Below are 20,813 nucleotides of genomic sequence, written 5' to 3'. Positions count from 1 at the left end.
TCCCTCCCAAGCAGCACAGTCAGTGAGGGCTATAAACACAAAAGAGCCCACTCTGCTTTATTTACAACACGAAGGCTGTCTGTACAAACAGCTGGCCAATATTATTAAAAACAAAAGAGGTGAGTGAGAACATCGTCACCTTTCTGTTTTCCTTCCTCCCTCGGCCAAGCTCTGGTTGGTACTCCACCTCTGAGCTGCCATACTCAAAAGGTGAAGTCCAAAATTAAAAATACAACCGGTGTAGAATAAATGGGGAGTGAGATAAAAGAAAAAATGAGGGAGGGGAGTGCTATATTTACACTAGAGTTTTATAGACAACCGTCCCACTCCATCCCAATTCCAACCCTGGCCCAGGAAGTGAGCGGTGGCAGGTCCAAGGGACAGAGCTTAAGTGTCTAGGGACCCAGACAGCTTCCCACCCCCAACTGCAATAGGTCCGAGTTCAAGTCCACAAGATGGGAAGGAAGGGTAGGATAGGAACATCACTCATTTCCAAACCAGCCTCCCTTGGGAATTTCTGCCTTGAAGTGGGCCAACATCCCAGCTCCGGGGGACAGGCTGATGACCCTGAGGCTCAGTTCCCAAGTCATGTTGCCATTCGAAGTTCCAGCCTAGAGATGGCATATGTCAGGGCTCTCCAGATTTCGGAGGCCCCGCTAACCGCCGGGCCTCTGGCCGCAGTTCCTTGCATTTCTGGCAGTAAAAGAAATCAGGGACATTGGTCTTCTTAATCTTAGCACAGGAGAGGTGGATCCACGTTCCACACAGGCTGCACTCAATCATGGGCCGGCCTGCAAAGGGCTTTCGGCAGTAACACGTGATCAGATCCCATGAGTCATCACCTGGGGAAAAGAAGGTTTGTTTGGTGTTCTGCTGGAGCTCTTAGATCCACAATACCCCCAAACCCACCAACCCAGCTACCCCTGGGCAGCCCCAAACTTCTCACCTGATTCTACCATGATGTCCTCATCCATGACCCGCATCTCGCCTTCACTGGAGCTGGCATCTCCATCTTGGCTTGTTTCAGTGCTGCCCACGTCCTTGCTTTCACTGTCAGTGGGAGGGACTCCTTCAGGGTGCACTGTGGCAGGGGGCCTAGGAGCCTCAGGAGGTGTTGGCAGCACAGGGGCTGGGGCTTCCCCTCCTACCACTGCTGCCATCTCTTCCTCCTCCTCTTCTTCCTCTTCTTCCTCCTCCTCTTCAGAGTCTGTATCGCTGGGGGGTGCCCGGGGAGGCCCAGGAGGTGGGAGTCTATCCCCCCGCTCTGCCTTTTTCAACTTCCGCTTCTTGCTCTTCTTGATTCGAGACCTCTTTTCCCCATCCCCAGGGGCTGGCCGAGGCCTCCGAAGCACCCCAAAGCCTGTCCCCCCTCCTGGCCCCAACTTTCGGTTCTTTCGGTCCTTCTTTCGAGGAGGCTGGGAGAGATCCCCCTGGGAAAGGGGCACTGGGGTGAGAGCAGCAGGGGGCCGGGAGGCATGTGTCAGGGATGTGGGGGACAGTGGAGATGCCATTTTGGGCCCATCTAGATCAAAGAGAGAGTCCTTGAGTTTCATCTTCTCAAGCAGGGTGGCACTATCAGGGGCCTGCAGACGAGGGAAAGTGGACCTTGGGGGTCCTGGCTGGGTGGGACCTGCTTGAGCTGCCCTTCTCTTGGATGACTTTGCTTTCTTAACAAAGGTCTGGATGGTTCTGAGATCTGAGGGGGCTGAGTCCCAGCCATCGCTGTCTGCCGCACTCTCACCTCGCAATGGAGAGCTGGAGCCGGAGGCTGGCCAGTCATTTTCCTTAAAGGGGAGAAGAGACCAGGATCAGCAAGGGGCCCAGGGTCATCTCAGCCCCTATACACACCCAACTTAAAAGACCAAAATATCTGGCCAAAACCACTAAATCTTACTGTATTCAGAAAACTTATCCCCATCCCAATTCCCATCAGCACCTCCTCTTGAACACTTCCATGTTACCCCTGACCTCAAATTCTAACCATCTCCCCAATGCCCACTGCCTTCACAACACAGCATCCCCCAGACCAGAGCCATTTTTCTCTAGCTCTTTCTGAACAGCCTCATTTGTTACCATTTTCAGTTCCTAAAGTTTTTATTCAAAAGCACCTTCCATTTAGAGCACCCCAAAACCATTCACTGCACTCAAACCACCTATTAGTCCCACCCCCACTCCAGATACTAGTTTTCCCACCAAAATTTCCATTTCCCTAGTCTTACATATAATTTCTAGGCTTTGCCTACAACGTAACACAGTCTCATAATCTCAAGAGCCCCTCTACAGCCCTAGGACACCACCCTCCAGTCAGTTGTCCTCCTGTCCCTACCTCCTTGCTAGGGGGGATGTAACCAGCATAGGCCAAAACAAAACTGCAGAATTTGTTGAAATCCTCAATTGTTCTCCGTCGTTTCTCTGGTGGCTGAAAGGAAAAAAATATGTAGCACACAGAGTTTACGAGGGACATTCCCAAAAGCATAGTCCCTGGAGTGAGAAATCTGGAAAAAGTGGGAGAGGGAGAGAGAAGGAGCAGGAGATCCTGCAGTAATACTGGGCTGCAAAAGAATGAGAAACCTCACCTGAGTCTCTGGCTTAAGGGTCGGAGGTGGATCTGTGAAAGCAATAAAAGCTGAGTCAAGGCACTAGGAAAGAGTCGGTGTAAGACCCCACCTCTCAACCTCCGAGGTCCCAAGTGAACCCCCTCCTCTCCCAGGTCCCTCAGCCAGGCGAGCAGGCCCCCAGCGGTGCTGGACCCGCCGCTGCTCCCCCTTCCGCCCCGCGAGGGGCGGAGCCTGGGCGCGGCGCCCTCTCAGGCCTCGCTATAGCGCTCCCCTTCCCCCCACCGGAGGCTTGGCGCTCCGCCCCCCCCCCACCCCCAACTCACGGTTTCTCTAGACTCCGGGTTCCTCGGCTCTCTCGGCGCCCCACCCGCCATACCGCTCCCCGGACCGAGCCCGGGCTGCCGCCTGCCCCTGTCCTTCACACGCGCCCAGTGCCCGGAGTTCCCACCCCGCCGCGCTCTACCGCCCCGGGCCCTCCGCGACCGCACACGCCGCCCGCCGGCCCCCAGGGTCTAGGATGACCACGCCGAACCGCTCCCCGCCCTCCGGCCCCTTCTACTCGAGCACGAGGCCCGGCGCGCCCCTCACCCCCACCAAACACACACGGGCTCACACATCCAACGCCACTTCGCGGCCGGGACAGACCTGAGAGCTCTCACCCGGACGCGGCCCCACCTGCCCCCCCTTACCGCGCTCCCCACAATTTCGCCGTCCCCCCGCCCCCATCCGGGGCTTTGGCCCCTCCCCGTCTCGAGCTCCTCGGGCTCCCCGCCGGGCCCCGGGCCCAGTTCCGAGCTCTCTCCGGCCGCTGCCCCCCCTCCCTGCCCCCGGACTCGCCAGCAAGTCACTAGGCTACGGACCCCTAAACTCGAGCCCCCCCCAACCAGCTACTCTCTTCCTCCCCAGCAACCCCCGCTGCTGCCCCCCTCACCCTCCGCAACTCCCAGGCTCTAACCCTCGCCGACCGACCAACCCCCCCTCCCCCCGGCGCAACTCGCCGGCCTTAAACCCCCACCCCGCCCTACCGCCCCCAAAACTAGCCAGCTCTCGTCGCTTCCCGGCTCCCTCTCCCCACAACCACCCCCCGCATAGGTCTCTCTATCGCAGACAATACCCAGACCCTCTCTTCTCCCCACAACTATCTGCCCACCCCTCCAACAATCACCGGGCTAGCTCCGGCGGCAACTACCGGGAGCTCCGGCACCACCGCCACAAACTCCCCCACCTCGGCGAACTACCGAGCTCCTCACTCAATCCTTTTCTACATCCTTCCTCCCCAACAACTCTCCGGCCCCCAAATTCCCCCGACCTCCCAGTTCTAGGGCCCCAACCTGCCGGAGGCCCTTTCGGCCCCTAACCCCCGAAGCTGTGGGTTTCCAGCTCCCGCTCCCCCATCCCACCCCACCCGCCCTACACACACACAGCGCCTGATCTCCAACTACCCCCAGCCCAGTCTCCCACTCCTCTTTCTCCAACGTCTCTCAACTCGTCACTCTCCCACCTCCAGGGGCAGGCCCCCGACCCCTTCCCCGCCCTCCCCCGCTGGGCTCCGGGGCTCGACCTCCAAGTTTGCCAATAGATTCCTCGCCCGCCCCCCGCCGGCTAAGCGCTCTGTACCGGTCGAGAGCTCACCTTCGGGACTGGGCTCCGCCATGGCTTCCAGCATCGCCCCCTCCCCTCCTCCCGGTCCGGCGCCCCCCTCCCCTGAGCCGGGGATCCCGGTGCCGCCTCCGGTGCTCGGTGCTCCTACTGCCTCGCTCCACGGAGGTGTCTGCTTCGACTCGGTTGTGACTCGAGTCCGCTAGCCGCTGCCGCCACCTCCCTCTACCACTGCCTCCCGCACTCCCGGACCGGGCCCCCTCCCCCCGCGCCGCCGGCCGCCTGCTCCCTCCTCCTTCTCTCCTCCCTCCCTCCTCCTCTCTCCCCCCTCCCTTCGCGGGCGCTAACGCGCAATGCATCAAGGGGATTATAGTCCGTCCGGGGGCAGCAAAAAGGACACTGCATAACCCTCCGGAACTTCAGTTCCCAGCAAGCCACGGATTGGCGCAGGCGCACTAAACCGATCGCCTCCCCCGGGGAGTGGCGGGGAGATTGGGAGCAGAGGGGAGAGGGGAAGAGTGCGCTCAGGCTCCTGGGAAATGTAGGCTGGGCGGGGCTAAGAAAGAAGGGGACGAAGGGAAAGAAGGGATTAGAACTTTCGGCCACCATACTGCCTCATTCTGCGGCTTCTTTCTACCCACGGGGGACCGCCCCACTTCCGGCCAGACAGAGAAAAGGCTGCTGGGAGATGAAGTTCTCCCGGTGATAATGGCTCCCTCCTCCCCGTGTTCTCCCTCTCCTGGATTACACTCCACTGGATCCCTCGCGCCGGCACAAAGTCTGTCTAAGCGACATGCATCTGAGGACAGAGTCCTTTTACTAGCTCCCACACTCGAAAATCTCCTTCACCCAAAAGATTATGACAAACTTGGATGGTTTATCTAAAGCAGGTGCTTTCAAACTTCCACAGAAACCCACAGTAAAAAAAAATTTTTTTTTTATAACCTCAGGACCCAATCCATACACACGTATATAAAACTGAACTTTCATGAAATGATACTCAGTATTCCATCCATCACAACAAAAGCACACTTTTTATGCACAAGGAAAAGCCCAACATAAAAACAAACCAAAATATACTACTATCCCTCCAACCTCCTCTTTCCCCACCACTGACGAGGGAGAACAAAAGGGGGAGGGGAGCAACACAAAGAAAAATCCAGTTCAGTTTGGTGGTTTTCTCTTTATTGATGTGCCTCCTACCTTCCCCCCACAATTTCAGTCCCTTCCATCTACCCCCAAAAAAGAAGGTGGTGAAAAGAAGGGATTGTTGGGGTTCTGAGCCCCTTGGGCAGTTAGAAAGGGAAAAGAAACCAAAACAATCACCAGATGTGACACAGATTGACAGTCAAGAAGTCTAAAGCAGAATGGGAAAGGTGGTAAAGGGGAAGAATGGAGAAAGAGTGGGTACTAGAGGCCATCTCCCACATTAACTCTTGTGTTTAAAGGGGCTGGAAGAGAGTCTCAAACATTAGGAAGTGCAGGTCCTGAAAAAGGGAGGTGGTGTTTGACCCTCAAGGAGGAGCAGGTCAAGGAAGGGGGGCCACCTCTCTCTTTGTAGAATGGGACCCCCCCACCTTAGGGACAGCAGCTTCACAGACCATAGACACTTTCGTCACTGTAGGCAATGTATAGAAAGAAGTCTTCTTCATGGTGTTCCTGGGGTGAAAGCAGAAAGTAACAGTGTTCAGGCAACTGGGCCTTAGTTACTTGAACCACCCACCACCGGGGCAGATTCTTCCAAAACCATTCTTTTTGACTCTCCCTCTCACTTGCTCCAGGCCCTAGATGTTGAACAGTATTATTCTAGCCAACAGTCTTGGGCAAAAAGACCTCAAACTGTTCTCTGCTGCCTTGGAACAGGGAGGGGCCTGGGGAGAGTCTGCATCACAACAGTTGCTCCAGCTCACTATTCTCTCTTCTTTCTACTCCCACGGCCCTGTCCAAATCCCCAACCCAGGACTATGTGGAAATTTTAAGAGCAAATATAAAATTGAGAGCTAAGTAAGCCAGTTTGGTCCAAGAATTGACTTAAAACTTTTTCCCTCTCAAGTGCTTCCAACTCCTCTCCAAAGCCTCCACTACTTCCCAGGCACCATACCTGGTATAGCTGACCCATCGTGGCACTGGTGGGTGGAATGACATTGTTGACAAAGAAAAACAAGGCATCCTCAGCTCGGAGATGAATTCGCTTCCGGATCAAGAAGTAGAACTGACCAACTGCCAAAGATACAAGGCCTGATAAAGTCAGAGATCACAAATGCCCTCAAAAGAACACGTTCTATGTGGAGCCTCCTCCCACAGAGACTGCGCTCCCACCCCCAGGAAGCAAACCCGGTATTGGGTCAGATTCCCACCTGTAAGATCAGAAGGCACCAGATATTTCTTTTTGTCCAGGTCTCCTATCCGAGCTTTGGGAGCCTTTTCTACTATCACCTGTTAAAGAGAAGGTTAAAATTAGGAGACATTAGGTATATAGCCCGACAGCTCCACCTGTCAAGAACTCAAACAACAACATTCCTAGCACCCACACCTACCCCAGACTCATTTCTCTTTGTCTCTGAACACGCGGCGCAGCCCTGAGTAGGGATTCTGACCCCACTGACTCAAATTCACCTAAACATCCAGGATCCCTAAACAGGGCATCATAACAAACCGTTATTTTAATCATAAGGGGATGACCTGTCTGGGCCGACTACAGCTTCAATTTCAAAAACCCCATGTGAAGCTCAGACTGTCAAACGCCCCACAGCTTCCCACATGAATCTCAAGGTCTGTCTCTCGCGTCTACATCCTCTCACCCCCAGCTCTACCGCTACCCCACTCCTTTCACCTCCGGTCCCAGGGAGAGCAGTTTCGGTCTCGTTCCCAACCCCGCCACAGCCGGCAGCCTGAGGCCCGCGCTGCGGGTCCCGGACTCAAGCCCGAGCTGTGGCGTCAGCGCCAGCGCCCCGCGCCCTCGGCCCTGGCTACTGTCCTCACCGGGACCCGGTCCGGGTATTTCTTTCGGATCTTCTCGCCCTCAGAGCGGCGCTTCTCGAACGGATGCTCCTCTTTATACACGAACTTCATCCTCCCGGGAACCGGGCTGGACCGGGCTGGGCTGAGGGAACCCGGGGGGGGCCGGGATGGGGGGCGGTGGCGACGGCGGCGACGCGCGGGCGGATTCGGCGGAGCGATCCCGGGACTTGGGCCACTTCCCTATTCACCAACCCCGCCCCCGACCAGCAGGAGCCTCCCCGCCTGCTATGTTACGCCGCTAGCGCAACGGTCCTAACGCCACTAGCGTAGCACCACCTACTGACCGCCACCCCCACGCCGTCAGTGCAATAGCTTTGGAATCAACTTGGAGGCTACGCAGGCGGCGTAGGAAAGACTGTTGGCTTTTGCTATCGTCGAAAATAACTGAAAACCCATTTTCCGAGTTCCCCCCAGGAAGGTAATGATGAAAATGGCTGGAAGATGGTAACCGTAATTTGAGACTTGGCTCTCCAAAAGTTCTTTTCGGAAATAACGTACAGGAAAAAGAGCAGATAATTACGAGAGCTATTCACGAAACGTGTTGGTACGTTGAAGGCGGCCGTTGACACCAAAACAAAGTAGTACCCAAGCGGAGGAAGTGGTCTCCGGAAATAGAGGGCAAAAACGAAACGTATGTTTGGAGAGACGCACGGAACGCTTAGGTTCCAGGGGTGAGTGGACCAATAGGGACTAGAGAGGAGGTCCGAAAAGTAAGGACTACGTCAGCGCGGAAGAATACTGCACTGTCTGTACCCGAGAATCATGTGATCTCGGAGAAGGGCGGGGCGTCACGTGGCGGGTGCGAGGAAGTAGAGCCGGCTTAGGCTTCGGGGAGGAAAGCGCTGGGGAGGTGGAGCCCCGGTGCTCGGCCTGCCCGGCGGTGGCGTGGAGCACCCCCCCTCCTCCCGCCCCACGCCGCTCAGGGGCAGCGTCTGCTTAGCTTGTTCACGTCAACCCCCTAGACGAAATGCTGGCTTTGCCGGCGCCCAGGTCTCTCCTTTCGTATTTCTCCGTCCTACCGCACTGAAGCTCACGTTCCCTCAGGACACACAGTTGTCCTTTCACTCCCCGACAAGGGCGCCCATCCTGTCACTAAGTCCCTTCCCACCAGGGAAAGCTAACACCACCATTCCCCCTACCCCTCGGGTCTACAGCACCCTCTTTTCCTTCTGCCTAGGGGACAGGGTGGGTGTGAACACAGACCCCTCCCTTCATTTCCCAAAACCCCAGAGAAGGACCTAGGGCAGCCTTGGTTTTAAAGTTATAATGCATGGTTTAAAAGAGAGAAAAGAAAAAAAAAAGAGAGAAAGCTGGTTACAGGTCTGAGGGAATCTAGGAAGAAGGGAAAATAGAAAGGGAGGGGACAAGTTTGGGGAAAATCCAGTGGCCCAAAATCCCAGTTTCCCACCCACAACCCAGCCCTTGGAGTGAAGAATTAGATCAGTTTTGTACAAGAGTTTTTAAAAAAACAAATCACAACAAAGCTGGCTTGGCTTCTCTTTGAGCCTCCCGGATTACCGAATGTCTGTCTCCCACTCTGGCCAGTCCTGTCTCTCCACCAGACACTGTTGCGGCTCTCCTAGGCCTCCGCTTATATCCCAGTCTGGGGTTTCCAGGGAGTGCGAACACGAAGTTAAGAGTGAGGCTGCTTGAGAATCTGGCCCTTGTGTCCATCCAGACTCCATATGGAGTGCAGGGCTCCCAGGGCAGAGAGGGGTGGGAGGGGCAGACCCTGCCCAGGCAGTCCTCACCAGTGGACAGGGCACCAGACGGCATCCCGAGGGCTCACCCTCCCTTTCCCCCCCACCCCAACTCAGGTGGAGGGGGAGCAGCTGTCACCAGAGCCTATGTTGGTGAAGGTTTCGGCTCAGCACAGAACGAACATCAGCGGTGAACCTGGGACAACAATAACTTGCATTGGTAGAGTCCTTATGTTGATATCCTCACACTAGTGTAAGGCAGCCTCACGGAAGACGTGGGGTGGAAAGGATCACCGTTTTCACATGAGACAGGTTCAGTTTGCCCAAAACCCAAAGGCTAAAAGTGATGAGTTTTAAAAAGACCTTGTTCAAAAGTAATATTCTTAAGGGAAAAGAGATAAGTAAAGTAAAACAGGACAAACTTTTATTCCTTCTTGGGATCCCCCACCCGCTTCTCTCCTCAGAAATCTAAGTGTCTAGCTTCCCTTACCTGAGGGCATCCAGCATCGGAAGCAGGTTGAGAAGGGCGGTATCGCTGGGGTCACTGAACCAGGATTTGATGGGGATGGCATTGTCTAGAGTGGGTGAAAAGGCACATGAGAAGAAACAAAGGATTCAAGAGAGATAGGGTGTTTTTCCTTTTATTTGGGGGTGGGTTTCATTACTTTAAAATATATATCCCCCCCGCAAACTGAATGACCTAAGTAAAACCTCCTTGATTTATTCTTCAAAATAAAATAAAATTTTAATCACCGTATTTCATACTAGGGCGAGGCTTCTAGTCAAACTTACTGCCTTGTGTGTACCTGAAGCAATTTGATATGAGAAATCTGATTTATGAAATGGATATGGCGGGGCGGGGAACATCTCATTTAAAAGAGAAACAACTTGCATCCTGACCTACTGTAAACCAGGGAATCCCAGCTCCATGCATTCAAAATACCTACTCAGAACCACTTCCTAGTCCTGCCAGACTCACCACCGTCCCCTGTACCTGGATGGCTCCTGTAAGCCCCTGGGGAGTTATCCAGGATCACAATGCTGGAGAGGTCACTGTGGACCACAGAGAGGTCCTTGATGTAGCTGCCCAATTCCAAAGTGCAGTGCTGGAAGGCAGGGTGAGCTGGTCATCAAAAGGAGACTCGCCCTCTGTGATTGCTCCCCCAATCCCAACAATGCCCACAGGCAGCCAGTTCTCACAAAAGGGATTATACAGTATGCCTCCCCCACACCCTCAGAAGGTTCCATTCCAGGGCAGTTGCCTTAAACTCAGGTCCCTCCCTGATGGCCTGCCTCCCAAGCCTCACTCTTAGACCTGGACGCTAGGCCCTTACCTGTCTGTAGTATCTCCTCTTGAGAATGCTTCTGCTATTATCCAGTTTATCTGCCACAGCAGAGCCGTAAATTTCCATGCTTGCTGTGAACACCACCAGCTCGTACCACTGGCTCACCTGAAAGAGATTGGAGGAGAGGAAGGTGTCAGAAGAGATGATCATTCAGACATATAGATCCCTTTTACTAAGACTCTAGCAGAGTCCTTCAGGACTTCCAACAACACTGAATGTCTCTGAGGACACAAAATTCTGAAACTGTCCTCAAACTCAAGAGTCTTAGGCACCATATACCCTTAAGATTCACAGATGCAAGAACAAAAGAGTGGGAAGGGGCTTCCCTGGTGGCGCAGTGGTTGAGAGTCCGCCTGCTGATGCAGGGGACGCGGGTTCGTGCCCCGGTCCGGGAGGATCCCACATGCCGCGGAGCGGCTGGGCCCGTGAGCCATGGCCGCTGGGCCTGCGCGTCCGGAGCCTGTGCTCCGCAACAAGAGAGGCCGCAGCAGTGAGAGGCCCGCGTACCGCAAAAAAAAAAAAGAGCGGGAAGGCTGTGGAAGAATAGAATTGCATCAGCAAAACAAATGAACCCAAACTATCGAAAGCCATTCTCTGAGCATCCTACAACCTCCCCTCTCCAAAACTGCCCTTACCCATTTCTCCTGATCCCTTACTTCCTCCAAATCCTCTAAATTCCCTGAGCCCTAAAACCATTGCTTCATCACAGAGCTGCCTTCAGCGTCTGGAAACTCACCACTTCCAAGAAGAAATCCACATGGGGCCTCTTATGTACAAAAAACCGGACGGGATGTTTGTCTATTACCACCTGTAGAGGAATACAGCAGGGCTGGGAGAAGTCCTGAGCACCACAACACAGGCCTAAAGGATACCCCCCACCCTCCCACTGCCTGCTTCCCTCCTTCAGGCTGCCAGAGGACACAGCCAGGGATGAGATGCTCTGGGACTGGCAAAGAATTGAGCAGAATAACAGACGTAACCATTCCATCACTTCCCAGCCCCACACACCTTGAGAATGAAGTCAGGAGGCGTTCCAGGCCGGACTGTAGGCCTCAGGACCCCATCGTGATGGGAGTGAATAAGTGTCTCATCCAGATCCAGCACCAGGATCTTCCTCTTCACCTGGCCTGAACCACAACGGGAAGGGGTAACACCAACCAACCTCCAGCCAAGACCTTGAACCCTACCTCAGCTAGGGTTCCTCCCAGTCAGCATACTCACTTAGCCGATTCCGGGACACAGGAGATAAGGGAAGGATGTCATATCGAACAGTTTGGTACTGAATTACCTAGGAATAGGAAGAGAGAGGTTTAGAACCCTTGACAAGGAAATCTTCCCCACTAGTAATAGGAAGCACGTGTTGAACATTTACCATACACTGGGCATAGTGTAATTTAGGGTTGTTTCTTTAATCCTCAGAACAACCCTAATAATAACAATATCATCTACATCTTAAGGACAAAGAAACCAAGGCTTGGAGAAGTTAAATACTTTGCCTAACACCCCACAGCTAGGAATTGTCTTATGTAGCAGTTTGCCCCTCCAGTTAGAATGAAAGCAAGGATTTTGTCTCAATCGTGGCTGTATTCCTAGAACACTATAGCAGGGGTGGTCACTTACATTAGAATCAATGAAATGGTGGAGGCAGGATTGTACCTGTGCAGTCTGATCCAAGAACGTGCCCTCTTAACCATGATGTTATCCTGCTACATGGAACAAAGAAATGCGTGGCCCTCCCCACCTCCACCTCAAGAATTCTCTGTGACACCTCTCATCACCTCCTGTTGGGAGCTGAGGGCCTCAGATTCCTTAGTGGACAGGGCGTAGGAGTCAGGAGGGGAGGTCCTTGGGTCACTAAGGGGAACAGAGAATGAGGGAATCCAGGGGTTGTCAGGTCAGCTAAGTTCCTCTGGCTGGGGGCCACCAGGCCTATTTTAACCAGCCACCTGTCCATTTCTGTCTCTACTAGCCAAGTCACAAGTTGTAGAGAACCTCAGCCCTCTGAACAGCCTCCTTATCCTGGTACCCAGGGCAAGGCAGAGAACACTGGAAAGCCCCACTCACCAGGCAGACCGATAGAGTATCAAGAAGGCCAGAGTGAAGTAAGGGCTGTGAGTGGGAGGTGAGGAAGGGACAAGGACATCACCATCTCGGCCTTCCAGCTTCTCCAAGCCTTCTCTAGAGGCTCCTGTTTCCAGCACTCAAATCTCTCCCATGCAAAGCTTGGCAATTCCCTCCTCTGCTCTTTTCTTCTAAGCACAGTCCGTCCCTAGGCCCCAAGCCTCACGAACCAGGCTCTCCACGTGCAAACCAAAGGGCTCTCTCCCCCTAATCCCAAGGCATGTGCCCTTCTTTTCTCTCGGGGCTGCGATGAGGGCTGCAACAGCTCGGGTGTCCTGCCCTGCTATCTCGGGTTGCACATGCGGGGCATGTAGGGAATGCTCTAAGCATCTGCCAGAAAGGGGGTGGGGGGAGAAACCAGATTGGAAAGGAAGGAAGGGAAGACAAAAGGCTGTGGGGTCAGTGCTGCCCAGAGGAGAACAATTTTGCAAGGAACCAGTCTCTGCATGGGCTGGAGCCCATCCCTGCACCCAGAACAGAAAACTGCTATGTTAGGGGAAGAAGGGGAGATGCTCGGAGCAAGGCCAGGAAGAGAGGACAGCAGCTAACACGTAAGGAAAATCCCAGGAGCTAGTCCACACATCTCCGTATCTCTGACCCGATTCTTCTTGGCTCCTAACCCTTATCTCAGGGAAACAGCCCTGCCTACAACCATGACCACCCTGAAACAATCCTCACCCTAAACCCTAAATCAGGAAGTGGAAGGAGTGGAGTAGTAAAGGAGACACTGAATCCAAGGCCATTCCCCAAATCAGTAAGTCAACCACCACTACCACTCAGGGCTTTCTGGAAGTTCCTTGACCTAGGCAGCCCCTACCTGGTTTTATTCCTTCATGTTTTATTGAGGTATGCCAGAGTACAGACTGGAGACCCTCTGCACCCCAGCTCACTGAATCCTCCCCAGACTCCTTCAGAGGATTCTCCCCCGTGATGGTGAGAACACAGAGCACATTAAATGATGTTAGCCTAAGGAGGTTTGACCTTGGAGAAAAGCTATGGGGGAGGAAACCCAGAGATACACTCCCCACAGTATCCCTCACAATGCTGGGGTCTCCTGGAGAAACAATCTGAGAAGCGTGCCCTCACATTCAAACCTTAAACTGACAAGCACCGTCTTCTGATAGGGACACCCAAACTTTAATGTGCTCCCTTCCACAACTAAAGATGCCAATGATAAATGCATCTTTTTTAATCTCAAAGTCTTAATAAACCCAAATATTCACACTCACACTATGAAATGAGTTTTCAGGACCTTTTTGGAAGAGTTCCCTTAATTTGAACTGCAGGGGTTTCTCCTTCACACCCAGGGCTTTTCCCACGTTCCCATCCTTGTTGGTGACATACGCCCCCCACCCACCCCCACCCCTGGCACATGAGCCTGTCTCTCCCTTGTTATGAGACCAAACACACACGGAGGTTCCAAATAATAGGAGGGTCTTTCACAAGGCCACATCAACAGACCTGCTGCCATCAAACAGGTGTTCCCCGCCCCCCGGCTTCTTTAGCAACAACTCCAGCTTTCTTAAAGAGCACCCCACCCATCACCCTAGCCCCCAAGAGTTGCCAAATCCTTTTCCCATCTAGCCCCCCTCCATCATCTCGGTTCTACTACAAGGGTCTTCCTCTTCCCCGTCCCACCCCATGCCCAGCGACGGGTGCTCTAATTCTCTAGCGATAAAAGCTGCCGCCGGGGCTCAGTCTCTAGGCCCAAACAGAGGCCCGAGACTTTCCAAAAACCCTCGAGCACCGCTGACAGAGGTCCCCACCACCACCAGCGCCCACCCAGGCTCACCGTGCGGATCTGCCTCCGCAAAAGGTAAATGAAGAAGCTCCAGAGCTTGGCGGCGAAGGCCACGAACGTGCGCAGCCCCAGCAGACACTGCGTCCGCATCATCCCGATGACCCCGGCACCGCCGGCCCCGGGGCCCCCGCGGCCCAGCTCCGCCAGCCCCCCGGGGGCAGCCCCCCGCCACCGGGAGGGGGAACGGGGGCCCCGAGTGGCAGGAGAGGCTGCAGAGAGGGGCACGGAGCGGGCGGCTCAGAAAGCCACCCACGACGAGGGGAAAGCCCAGCGGAACGGGGAGCTGGGGGACAGGCGTGGGCAGCCCGCGGGGGCCCACATGGGCGGGGAGTGGCACCGACGAATTCGCGGAGGTTGCGGGCCGAGACAGGTCGGGCTACGATGGGGTCCTCCGAGACCAGGAGGGAAGGGGATGGAGAATTGGGGGAGGGGGCTGTGGGGGAGGGGGCTAGGGAGAAGGGAGGGAGGGAGAAGGAAGGGGGAGGGGAAGGGGGAAGCGGAGGGTGGCCCGCTGCGCAGGCGCGCTAGGGGGCTGCCCGCGGGAAAGGGGCGGGCGGGGGCAGCGGCGGGCGCAGGGCCGCGGTGGCGGCGAACGGACCGGCTGAGCCAAGGAGTCGGGAAGGAGGGGAGGGGGAGCCGAAGGGCGCGGATGGCTGGACTGGAGCGGCCTCCCCCTCCCCGAGGTCGGGGGTGCCTCAGCCGCTAGGAAGCGGGGTTGCAGCCTCTGCAGCTGGATTTCCCACTCTGACAGGCGCCATTTTACCGCCCAAAGGCCTCCCTCTTTCTTTCTTCCCCCCTCCTCTTCCCCTCTGACACTACTTCCGGTGGTGACGTGTATTCGCTTCACCGGGGCTGAAGTTCCCCCTACTCTGTCTTCGGGGGTGGGGATAAGGAAAGTGGAGCGTGCTCCGAACAAGGCCCCAGTATCGCGCATGCGCGGAGGGTGGTGCTGGGGCGGGGCCTAGGGCAAAGCAGGCCCGCCTCGAATTGCATGGGCGGGGCGGAGTGACGTCACTTGCGCCAGAGGCTCCGACCGTCGGGCGGGCTTGCGCGGCCACTTGCCCCTCCCACAGACAACTGCCCCAACGGCTCTTCCCGCCCTAGTCACGGTAAAAGTGTAGAGAGGGGCGTCGTCCCTGCGTCTGTGCACCAGGGCTCAGGAGGGGTCGATCCGCGTGAGCCTTCCTGGGATAGTGAACCTAAGCACCACTCACGCCAGGTTACGGCAGGTCTTAGTAGTGGGAGAGATCGTGGATGCCCCGCCCCTTCCATGTGGAGGGGCGGGGCAATGGGTAGTGACGCCATCAGAGGGCGTCCGAAGAGGGACGCGACGCATTTTGGAGATGCTGGAGTCGCTCTTGGCTCTTGGTGGCCTGGTGCTGCTGCGGGGTGAGGGTCACAGACACAGGAGCAGGGCCCAAGGGGCGGAAGTGGAGAGGAAGGGCCGTGGGTAAGAGGCCAGGGGTGGAGGCCGTTACCGGTTCGCGAATGCGAAAACCTCAGTGTTCTCAGGCTGTTTTTCCGTCCCTCGCTCTCCCCAGACTCCGTGGAGTGGGAGGGGCGCAGCCTCTTGAAGGCGCTTATCAAGAAATCTGCACTGTGGTGAGTATCCCGCAGTGTCTCGCTGTCCTACCCGAGAAGGGAGCCTGGGCCCCACTCTTTGACACTCCCCCTCATCTCTGCCTCAGTGGGGAGGAAGTCCACATCCTGGGCTGTGAAGTGAGCGAAGAAGAGTTTCGTGAAGGTTTTGACTCCAATATCAACAGCCGGTAAGTACAAATTGGAAGAGATTTAATTGAATTTGGGACCTCTGTTGCTGAGGAACTCCCCTTCCAGCAACAGAGGCAAACCTGATACGTAGTAGCAGCTACTTATTCATCGAACGGATATGGGTTTTTCAAGAGGTAGGAATTAGTAAGAGGAATGATGAAGAGTAGTATCTGGAGAATCCAAAGCAGGGACCATAGAAGATGAGAGGAACAGAGTAATAAAAGGCCGACAGTACAGGTTAGCACTAGAGGCTGGACTGGAGAACAAGAATAAACGTCTGCTGCCTTTTGAGTTATTCAGAATCTGGTGATCAACATGCATCAGCACTAACTGCAGGGTACACAGGGACTTGTCCTACAGGCAGAAGGAACAGTTTATGCAAAATTAGAGAGGTATGGAAGGCATACCTGTTCATGGGAGATGGAAGAGCTTCCTGAGGTCAGACAGAGAGAGGTACCTGGTAGTAAAAGGTCTTAACAGAGCACGAAAAGGAAAATTTGGGAGGAGAGTGATAACATCATACTTGTTAGAAAGACTCGTCCAGTGACCACAGTGTGGAGAATGGGTTAGGAGGGGGCAGCCAGGAGATAGGGATACCAGGTGGGAAGGCTGTTGCAGTAATGCAGGTTCACTCAGATGTATAAGTACCGGTTAAGAACTAGTTGTGAACCAGGAGCTGAGCTAGGCTAGAGCAGTGAATGAAGCCGACATGATTCCTGTTCCAGTGAATCTTAGAGAATAGCGGTAGGAGGCGACAGAGGCCTGGCTAAAGACAGTGGCAGTAGGGATGGAGAGTTTAGGACAAATGTAAAAGGACTTTAGCAGGTAGAATTTCCAGGGCTTAACAGACTGATGTGGGGTAGAGGAAAGCAGCCAGATCAGGAGGTACCTGAATCCACCTATGTTGGTGGTTAAGAAAGATTACTTCCTGGTCTGGTTAGCTAAGTGGATAATAACAGTTTACACCTGTCTGTTGAGCCCTAATTTTGTATCAGCTGTTATAGTAGAGGTGATGCTGTAAAGATGGCATTCACAAGAGAAGCAGAAGATAGAAAGGAGATGTCTGGGAACAAGTTCTACCACTGTGAAGCTTTCCCAGGATTTCTAGTCCATGCCAGTCTGTTTTCCTGAATCGCTATGTAATCTGTAGTTAGTACCTCAGGACTTGATTCTTGACCTTCTCTAAGCTGTCCTACAGGCAGGAACCATGTCTCAGGTCCTCTCTTTTCTCTTTATCCATTCGAGAATGATACACTTTAGGCATCACTTAGTACTGTGCTGTCAGGAGGTTGGTATTCCTATTTTATATATGAAGAAACCGAGTCTTAACAGAGGTGAAGTAACATATCAGTTAGGTGACCTTGGACAGGTAGAACCAAGCTTGCAGCTCAGGGCTGCCTGATGCCAAAGTCTGTGCTCTCAATTACTGTTTTCTACTTCTCAGTAAGAACTTTTCACTAATGTTTAGGATATTAGTGAAAATTGAGAAACAAGCCACAAAGATCAGAAGCTGAATTTGGAGATTAGGGGGAAGGGCAGTAGGATCATGCCTTTCCGTTTCCCTTTGCAGGCTGGTTTACCATGACCTCTTTAGAGACCCTCTCAACTGGTCAGAGACTGGGGAAACCCTTCCTGGGGGTCCCCTGGAAGCCTTGAGGGCCCTGTGCAGGAGGACAGATCCTGGCCCTGTCACTATTGCTCTCGATTCCCTCAGCTGGCTGCTGCTTCACCTTCCCTGCACCACACTCTGCCAGACTCTGCACACTCTGAGCCATCAGGACTCCTGCCATGGTGAGACTCGTTCTTCATTTCTTCCCACCATAAATTCCCCCTGCCAAGGGATGTGCCCCTTTCCACCCTAACAGGAAACATATAAGGGATCTCCAACTGGACTTTCTTCCATCTCTTTAGCCTTTATTCTAGTTCTTGGTTTCTTCATAATGCTATCTAATTACTCTTTTTTTTCTTTTCCAAGTTTTTTTTTCCCTCATTCATTCATTCAACAAACATACGCATACATACACTGTATCAGGTAGAGTTCTAGATAATGGAAAAATAAAGGCTAACTGTAGTCAGGTCCTTGCCTTCCAGGAGCTCAAAATTCCGTAAAGGTATAGACAAGTAAACCAGCAATTACTAGACAGTCTGATAAGGACCATGATGATAAAGGAACATGCACAGAGTACCTTAAGGAAGGAATGTCTTGAAGAGCAAGGGCCATTTTGTCCAGCTGGGGGCACTGGGACTAGCCCTAAAGTACAGTGGGTACTAGAATGGGCTTTAGAGTCAGATACCTAGCTCGGTATGCAGGTGCTTGGTCTCACAGTGCTTCTGTTTCCTCAGTAAAAGCCAAGGAAGGAGGGAGTTTATAGTATGAAGATGAACCACTTGGAATTGCTTTTTTTGTAGATCAGATATGATCAAATATCAGCAATTTCATACAGTCCAACCTAAAAATGCAAGTATTTAGTGCGGTGTGACGCTTTGTAAATGCTGCTAAAAGGGAAGGAAGGAAAGAGGGGATCTAAGGCACTGACTGGGATCTTGGCAAGTTCCTGACACTGCAGATGGTTCAGTGTGTAAGAGATGAGGCTGGAAAACAAGCGGAGAACAGATGCTGAAAGTGTGGATTCCATCCTGAAAGCCTTGAGGCGCTCCTGTGGAATGATGTCAGAGCAGTGCCTTGATTCGATGTGCATTGGAATAAGAAAGTGTTTCAAAGGTGAGGGCTGAAAGAGGTCAGAGCAGGGCAGTGACACTGGCCGAGGTCAGTCAGGATCCTGGCAGAGCTCTGAGGGAACGTGGCCCTCTCCTTCCTTTTTTCCTCTTCACTATTTGATCCCAGGCCTCCCCTGAATGCTCCCTACTGCCCTTCGTGCACCACCTTTCTTGTCCCTCTCCAGGTGACAGCTCCCCAGGAGAGCAGGTGCATGTGCTGGGCCTGCTGCATGAAGAGCTTCACGGCCCAGGCCCCTTGGGAGTGCTGAGCAGCCTTGCTCAGACCGAGGTGACCCTGAGCGGTGCGATGGGCCAGGCCTCAGCCCACATCCTCTATCGGAGGCCCCAACAGCGCCCGACCCACCAGGTCAGAAGCACAGGAGAACTGGAGGTTGGGGTCAGAGAGGAAGAGCAATAAAACGGCTGATGCGATGGAGCACTTCCCTAGGCTCTCGTGGTTTGAGCATTGTCCTCGTTGTATCTCCACAGCTGCCCTGTGAGGTAGATTGTTTTATTATCCCCATTCTGTAGCCTGGAAAGCTTGGATCCTGTGAGCTTAACCAATGAAAGACACTGCCTTCCAGGAGATGAAAAACGAGAACAAGAGCTGGAAGTAGCCAGTTACATAAGTGGCTGGGAGCTGGGGCGGCAGGTCCTGGTTCTCTGGTTTGCTCAGTAAGACGAAAAAAACCTTCTTAATACTCTTCTTTCTTCTCCCCAGACTCAGTGGTTCTCCATCCTTCCTGACTTCAGCCTGGAGCTCCAAGGGGGGCCGCCCCTAGAGCCCCAGCCTTACCCAGATCCTCGTGTTCCCTCGGTATCTAAGAGAGCCAGGGCCGGAACAAGGGGATGCAGTTTGGAGTCTGGAAAAAGGAGAGAGGGGGATAAAGACTGCAGAGATTGGGGGTGGGGTCGGGGATTTCAGTGATGGGGCAGAGTGGCAGCATCCTTTGTCTCTACAGATGGACCCCACGACTCATTTGACTTTTAACCTTCGCCTGTCCAAGAAAGAGAGAGAAGCCAAAGATAGCCTGACCCTGCCCTTCCAGTTCAGCTCAGAAAAGTAAGGTTGGGGCCTCAGTGCCCGGGTCCCTGAGCTGAGCCCAGCATCTGGGCCTAAGAGGTGGGGCAACAGCAGGTTGTTGATTAACCTCTTAGACTTTATAGGGGCTGAAGTCCACTTCCAGAGGCATGTCTGGGGAGGAGTTCTCTACCCACCCAAACCCCAGCAATGGCAAAGGTCCTTTATGTCTTTTTTCTCTCCGTTAGAGCCTTGGGTCCCAGCTCCACAGATATCCCTAGAGTAATCTGGGCTGGGTTGAGCCAGACCAGACCCTGGGGAAGCGGCCCTGTCTCCAGGCAGTGGTGCTAAGACGATAGGAAGCTAGATGGGTATGGTAGAGGCAGGTTAATAAAGGCTTAGTAGATGCTTGTTGTCCTGTGCCCAGTGTGTGGGCAGGTGAAGCAAGACTTCGGCAGGATCCTTGCCCTCAAGCTGCTAAGAACTTAGGCTATTATGAGAGCGGTATAGGAGTATCTACCCTGTACCAGGTGGTGCTTCCGTGCTAACTAAACGAGGTCACACAAAGGGACTTAGACCAAGAAAACATGGAGGCCAAAGAGGGAGTCACTGTCAAGGAAAGAGGGTATCCAGACATGACCCATTACCCACCCTCACCAGCACCAATCTCCCTTTATGTCTTCTCAGACAGCAGGCGCTACTGTGCCCTGGGCTGGGCCAGGCTACCAGCCACATTTTCTATGAGCCAGATGCTTACGATGACCTGGACCAAGAAGACCCAGATGATGACCTAGATGTTTAACTGGCCAGGAGATGTGACTAGACTGTAACTGGAGGAAGAGGGAGACCTTGGACCCATAACCATCCTTCCATTGTTTGCATTGGCCTTAGCCTGTCTCTGCCCCATCTTTGTTCCCTGTGTCTGTGGAGGCCGTGCCCTGTGACCCATGAGCCAGGGAGCAGCTTCCAGTGAGGAGAGAAAGTGGAATGGGGGCATAAGGGAAGGTGACACCCCCCCCCAAGCCTAATAAAATCTTAATTTTTTAATTAAAAACAAAAGCTCTTTGGTTGCTATTTAAGCAAGAGTTGCGAGTGGATAGGATTGGAGGCTGGGCGGGGATGAGGGAAGCCAAGAACATGAGTTGTTTAGAGTCAGTA

The 20,813-nt window shown here is 53.8% G+C and overlaps 4 protein-coding genes across 10 annotated transcripts; 1 reads left to right on the top strand and 3 right to left on the bottom strand.

Moving 5' to 3' along the window:
* Positions 1-36: 36 nt before the first annotated feature.
* On the bottom strand, positions 37-4,448 carry PHF23 (PHD finger protein 23). 2 transcript variants are annotated; one of them, XM_067717273.1, is made up of 5 exons: positions 4,191-4,448; positions 2,577-2,608; positions 2,327-2,419; positions 947-1,784; positions 37-842 (listed from the first exon to the last, which is right to left on the bottom strand). In XM_067717273.1, the coding sequence occupies exons 1-5, from the start codon at positions 4,222-4,224 to the stop codon at positions 628-630; spliced, it is 1,212 nt and encodes a 403-aa protein (XP_067573374.1). In that variant the 5' UTR covers positions 4,225-4,448; the 3' UTR covers positions 37-627. The 2 variants fall into 2 exon arrangements, with proteins under 2 accessions (XP_067573374.1, XP_067573375.1); XM_067717274.1 differs by lacking the exon at positions 4,191-4,448 and adding an exon at positions 3,172-3,195.
* An 872-nt stretch (positions 4,449-5,320) lies between these two features.
* On the bottom strand, positions 5,321-7,341 carry GABARAP (GABA type A receptor-associated protein). The gene is made up of 4 exons (XM_067717282.1): positions 7,140-7,341; positions 6,515-6,593; positions 6,259-6,377; positions 5,321-5,816 (listed from the first exon to the last, which is right to left on the bottom strand). The coding sequence occupies exons 1-4, from the start codon at positions 7,227-7,229 to the stop codon at positions 5,751-5,753; spliced, it is 354 nt and encodes a 117-aa protein (XP_067573383.1). The 5' UTR covers positions 7,230-7,341; the 3' UTR covers positions 5,321-5,750.
* Positions 7,342-8,427: 1,086 nt separating this feature from the next.
* On the bottom strand, positions 8,428-15,071 carry CTDNEP1 (CTD nuclear envelope phosphatase 1). 2 transcript variants are annotated; one of them, XM_067717281.1, is made up of 9 exons: positions 14,138-15,071; positions 11,446-11,512; positions 11,233-11,351; positions 10,961-11,032; positions 10,213-10,329; positions 9,873-9,984; positions 9,369-9,453; positions 9,018-9,074; positions 8,428-8,510 (listed from the first exon to the last, which is right to left on the bottom strand). In XM_067717281.1, coding segments are annotated over exons 1-9 (732 nt in total). In that variant the 5' UTR covers positions 14,240-15,071; the 3' UTR covers positions 8,428-8,509. The 2 variants fall into 2 exon arrangements, with proteins under 2 accessions (XP_067573382.1, XP_067573381.1); XM_067717280.1 differs by having other exon boundaries at positions 8,428-9,074; positions 14,138-15,067.
* On the top strand, positions 13,870-20,714 carry ELP5 (elongator acetyltransferase complex subunit 5). Of its 5 annotated transcripts, none has more exons than XM_067717275.1 (8): positions 13,893-14,161; positions 15,688-15,748; positions 15,835-15,915; positions 17,487-17,707; positions 18,820-19,001; positions 19,356-19,451; positions 19,597-19,697; positions 20,343-20,714. In XM_067717275.1, exons 1-8 carry the CDS (start codon positions 13,987-13,989, stop codon positions 20,455-20,457), a joined length of 1,032 nt encoding a protein of 343 aa, XP_067573376.1. In that variant the 5' UTR covers positions 13,893-13,986; the 3' UTR covers positions 20,458-20,714. The 5 variants fall into 5 exon arrangements, 4 of the variants coding, with proteins under 4 accessions (XP_067573378.1, XP_067573377.1, XP_067573376.1 ...); XM_067717278.1 differs by lacking the exon at positions 13,893-14,161 and adding an exon at positions 15,381-15,535; XR_010937743.1 differs by lacking the exon at positions 20,343-20,714 and having other exon boundaries at positions 13,870-14,161; positions 18,820-19,135; positions 19,597-19,621.
* Positions 20,715-20,813: the final 99 nt, after the last annotated feature.

Source organism: Pseudorca crassidens, chromosome 19 (assembly GCF_039906515.1).
Source record: "Pseudorca crassidens isolate mPseCra1 chromosome 19, mPseCra1.hap1, whole genome shotgun sequence".
Classification (NCBI taxonomy): Eukaryota; Metazoa; Chordata; class Mammalia; order Artiodactyla; family Delphinidae; genus Pseudorca; species Pseudorca crassidens.
Note: the sequence above shows the minus strand (reverse complement) of the source record. Positions and strands in the feature narration are given on the sequence as shown.

Bases quoted from the DNA above. Each gene is read 5' to 3' on its own strand.
- ELP5 (XM_067717275.1), top strand. From the start codon at position 13,987: ATGCCCAGCGACGGGTGCTCTAATTCTCTAGCGATAAAAGCTGCCGCC. The intron at 17,708-18,819 runs GTGAGACTCGTT...GTCCCTCTCCAG, and splicing joins CCATCAGGACTCCTGCCATG to GTGACAGCTCCCCAGGAGAG. The intron at 19,452-19,596 runs GTATCTAAGAGA...TTGTCTCTACAG, and splicing joins CAGATCCTCGTGTTCCCTCG to ATGGACCCCACGACTCATTT.
- CTDNEP1 (XM_067717280.1), bottom strand. From the start codon at position 14,239: ATGATGCGGACGCAGTGTCTGCTGGGGCTGCGCACGTTCGTGGCCTTC. The intron at 11,352-11,445 runs GTGAGTATGCTG...GTTGTGGTTCAG, and splicing joins TGTGTCCCGGAATCGGCTAA to GCCAGGTGAAGAGGAAGATC. The intron at 9,454-9,872 runs GTACAGGGGACG...CACCCACTCTAG, and splicing joins GGCTTACAGGAGCCATCCAG to ACAATGCCATCCCCATCAAA.
- GABARAP (XM_067717282.1), bottom strand. From the start codon at position 7,229: ATGAAGTTCGTGTATAAAGAGGAGCATCCGTTCGAGAAGCGCCGCTCT. The intron at 6,378-6,514 runs GTGGGAATCTGA...TATCTTTGGCAG, and splicing joins GGTGCCTTCTGATCTTACAG to TTGGTCAGTTCTACTTCTTG. The intron at 5,817-6,258 runs GTATGGTGCCTG...CTTTCACCCCAG, and splicing joins CGATGGGTCAGCTATACCAG to GAACACCATGAAGAAGACTT.
- PHF23 (XM_067717273.1), bottom strand. From the start codon at position 4,224: ATGCTGGAAGCCATGGCGGAGCCCAGTCCCGAAG. The intron at 1,785-2,326 runs GTAGGGACAGGA...CTCCCCTTTAAG, and splicing joins ACATCCCCCCTAGCAAGGAG to GAAAATGACTGGCCAGCCTC. The intron at 843-946 runs GTGAGAAGTTTG...TCTTTTCCCCAG, and splicing joins GGACATCATGGTAGAATCAG to GTGATGACTCATGGGATCTG.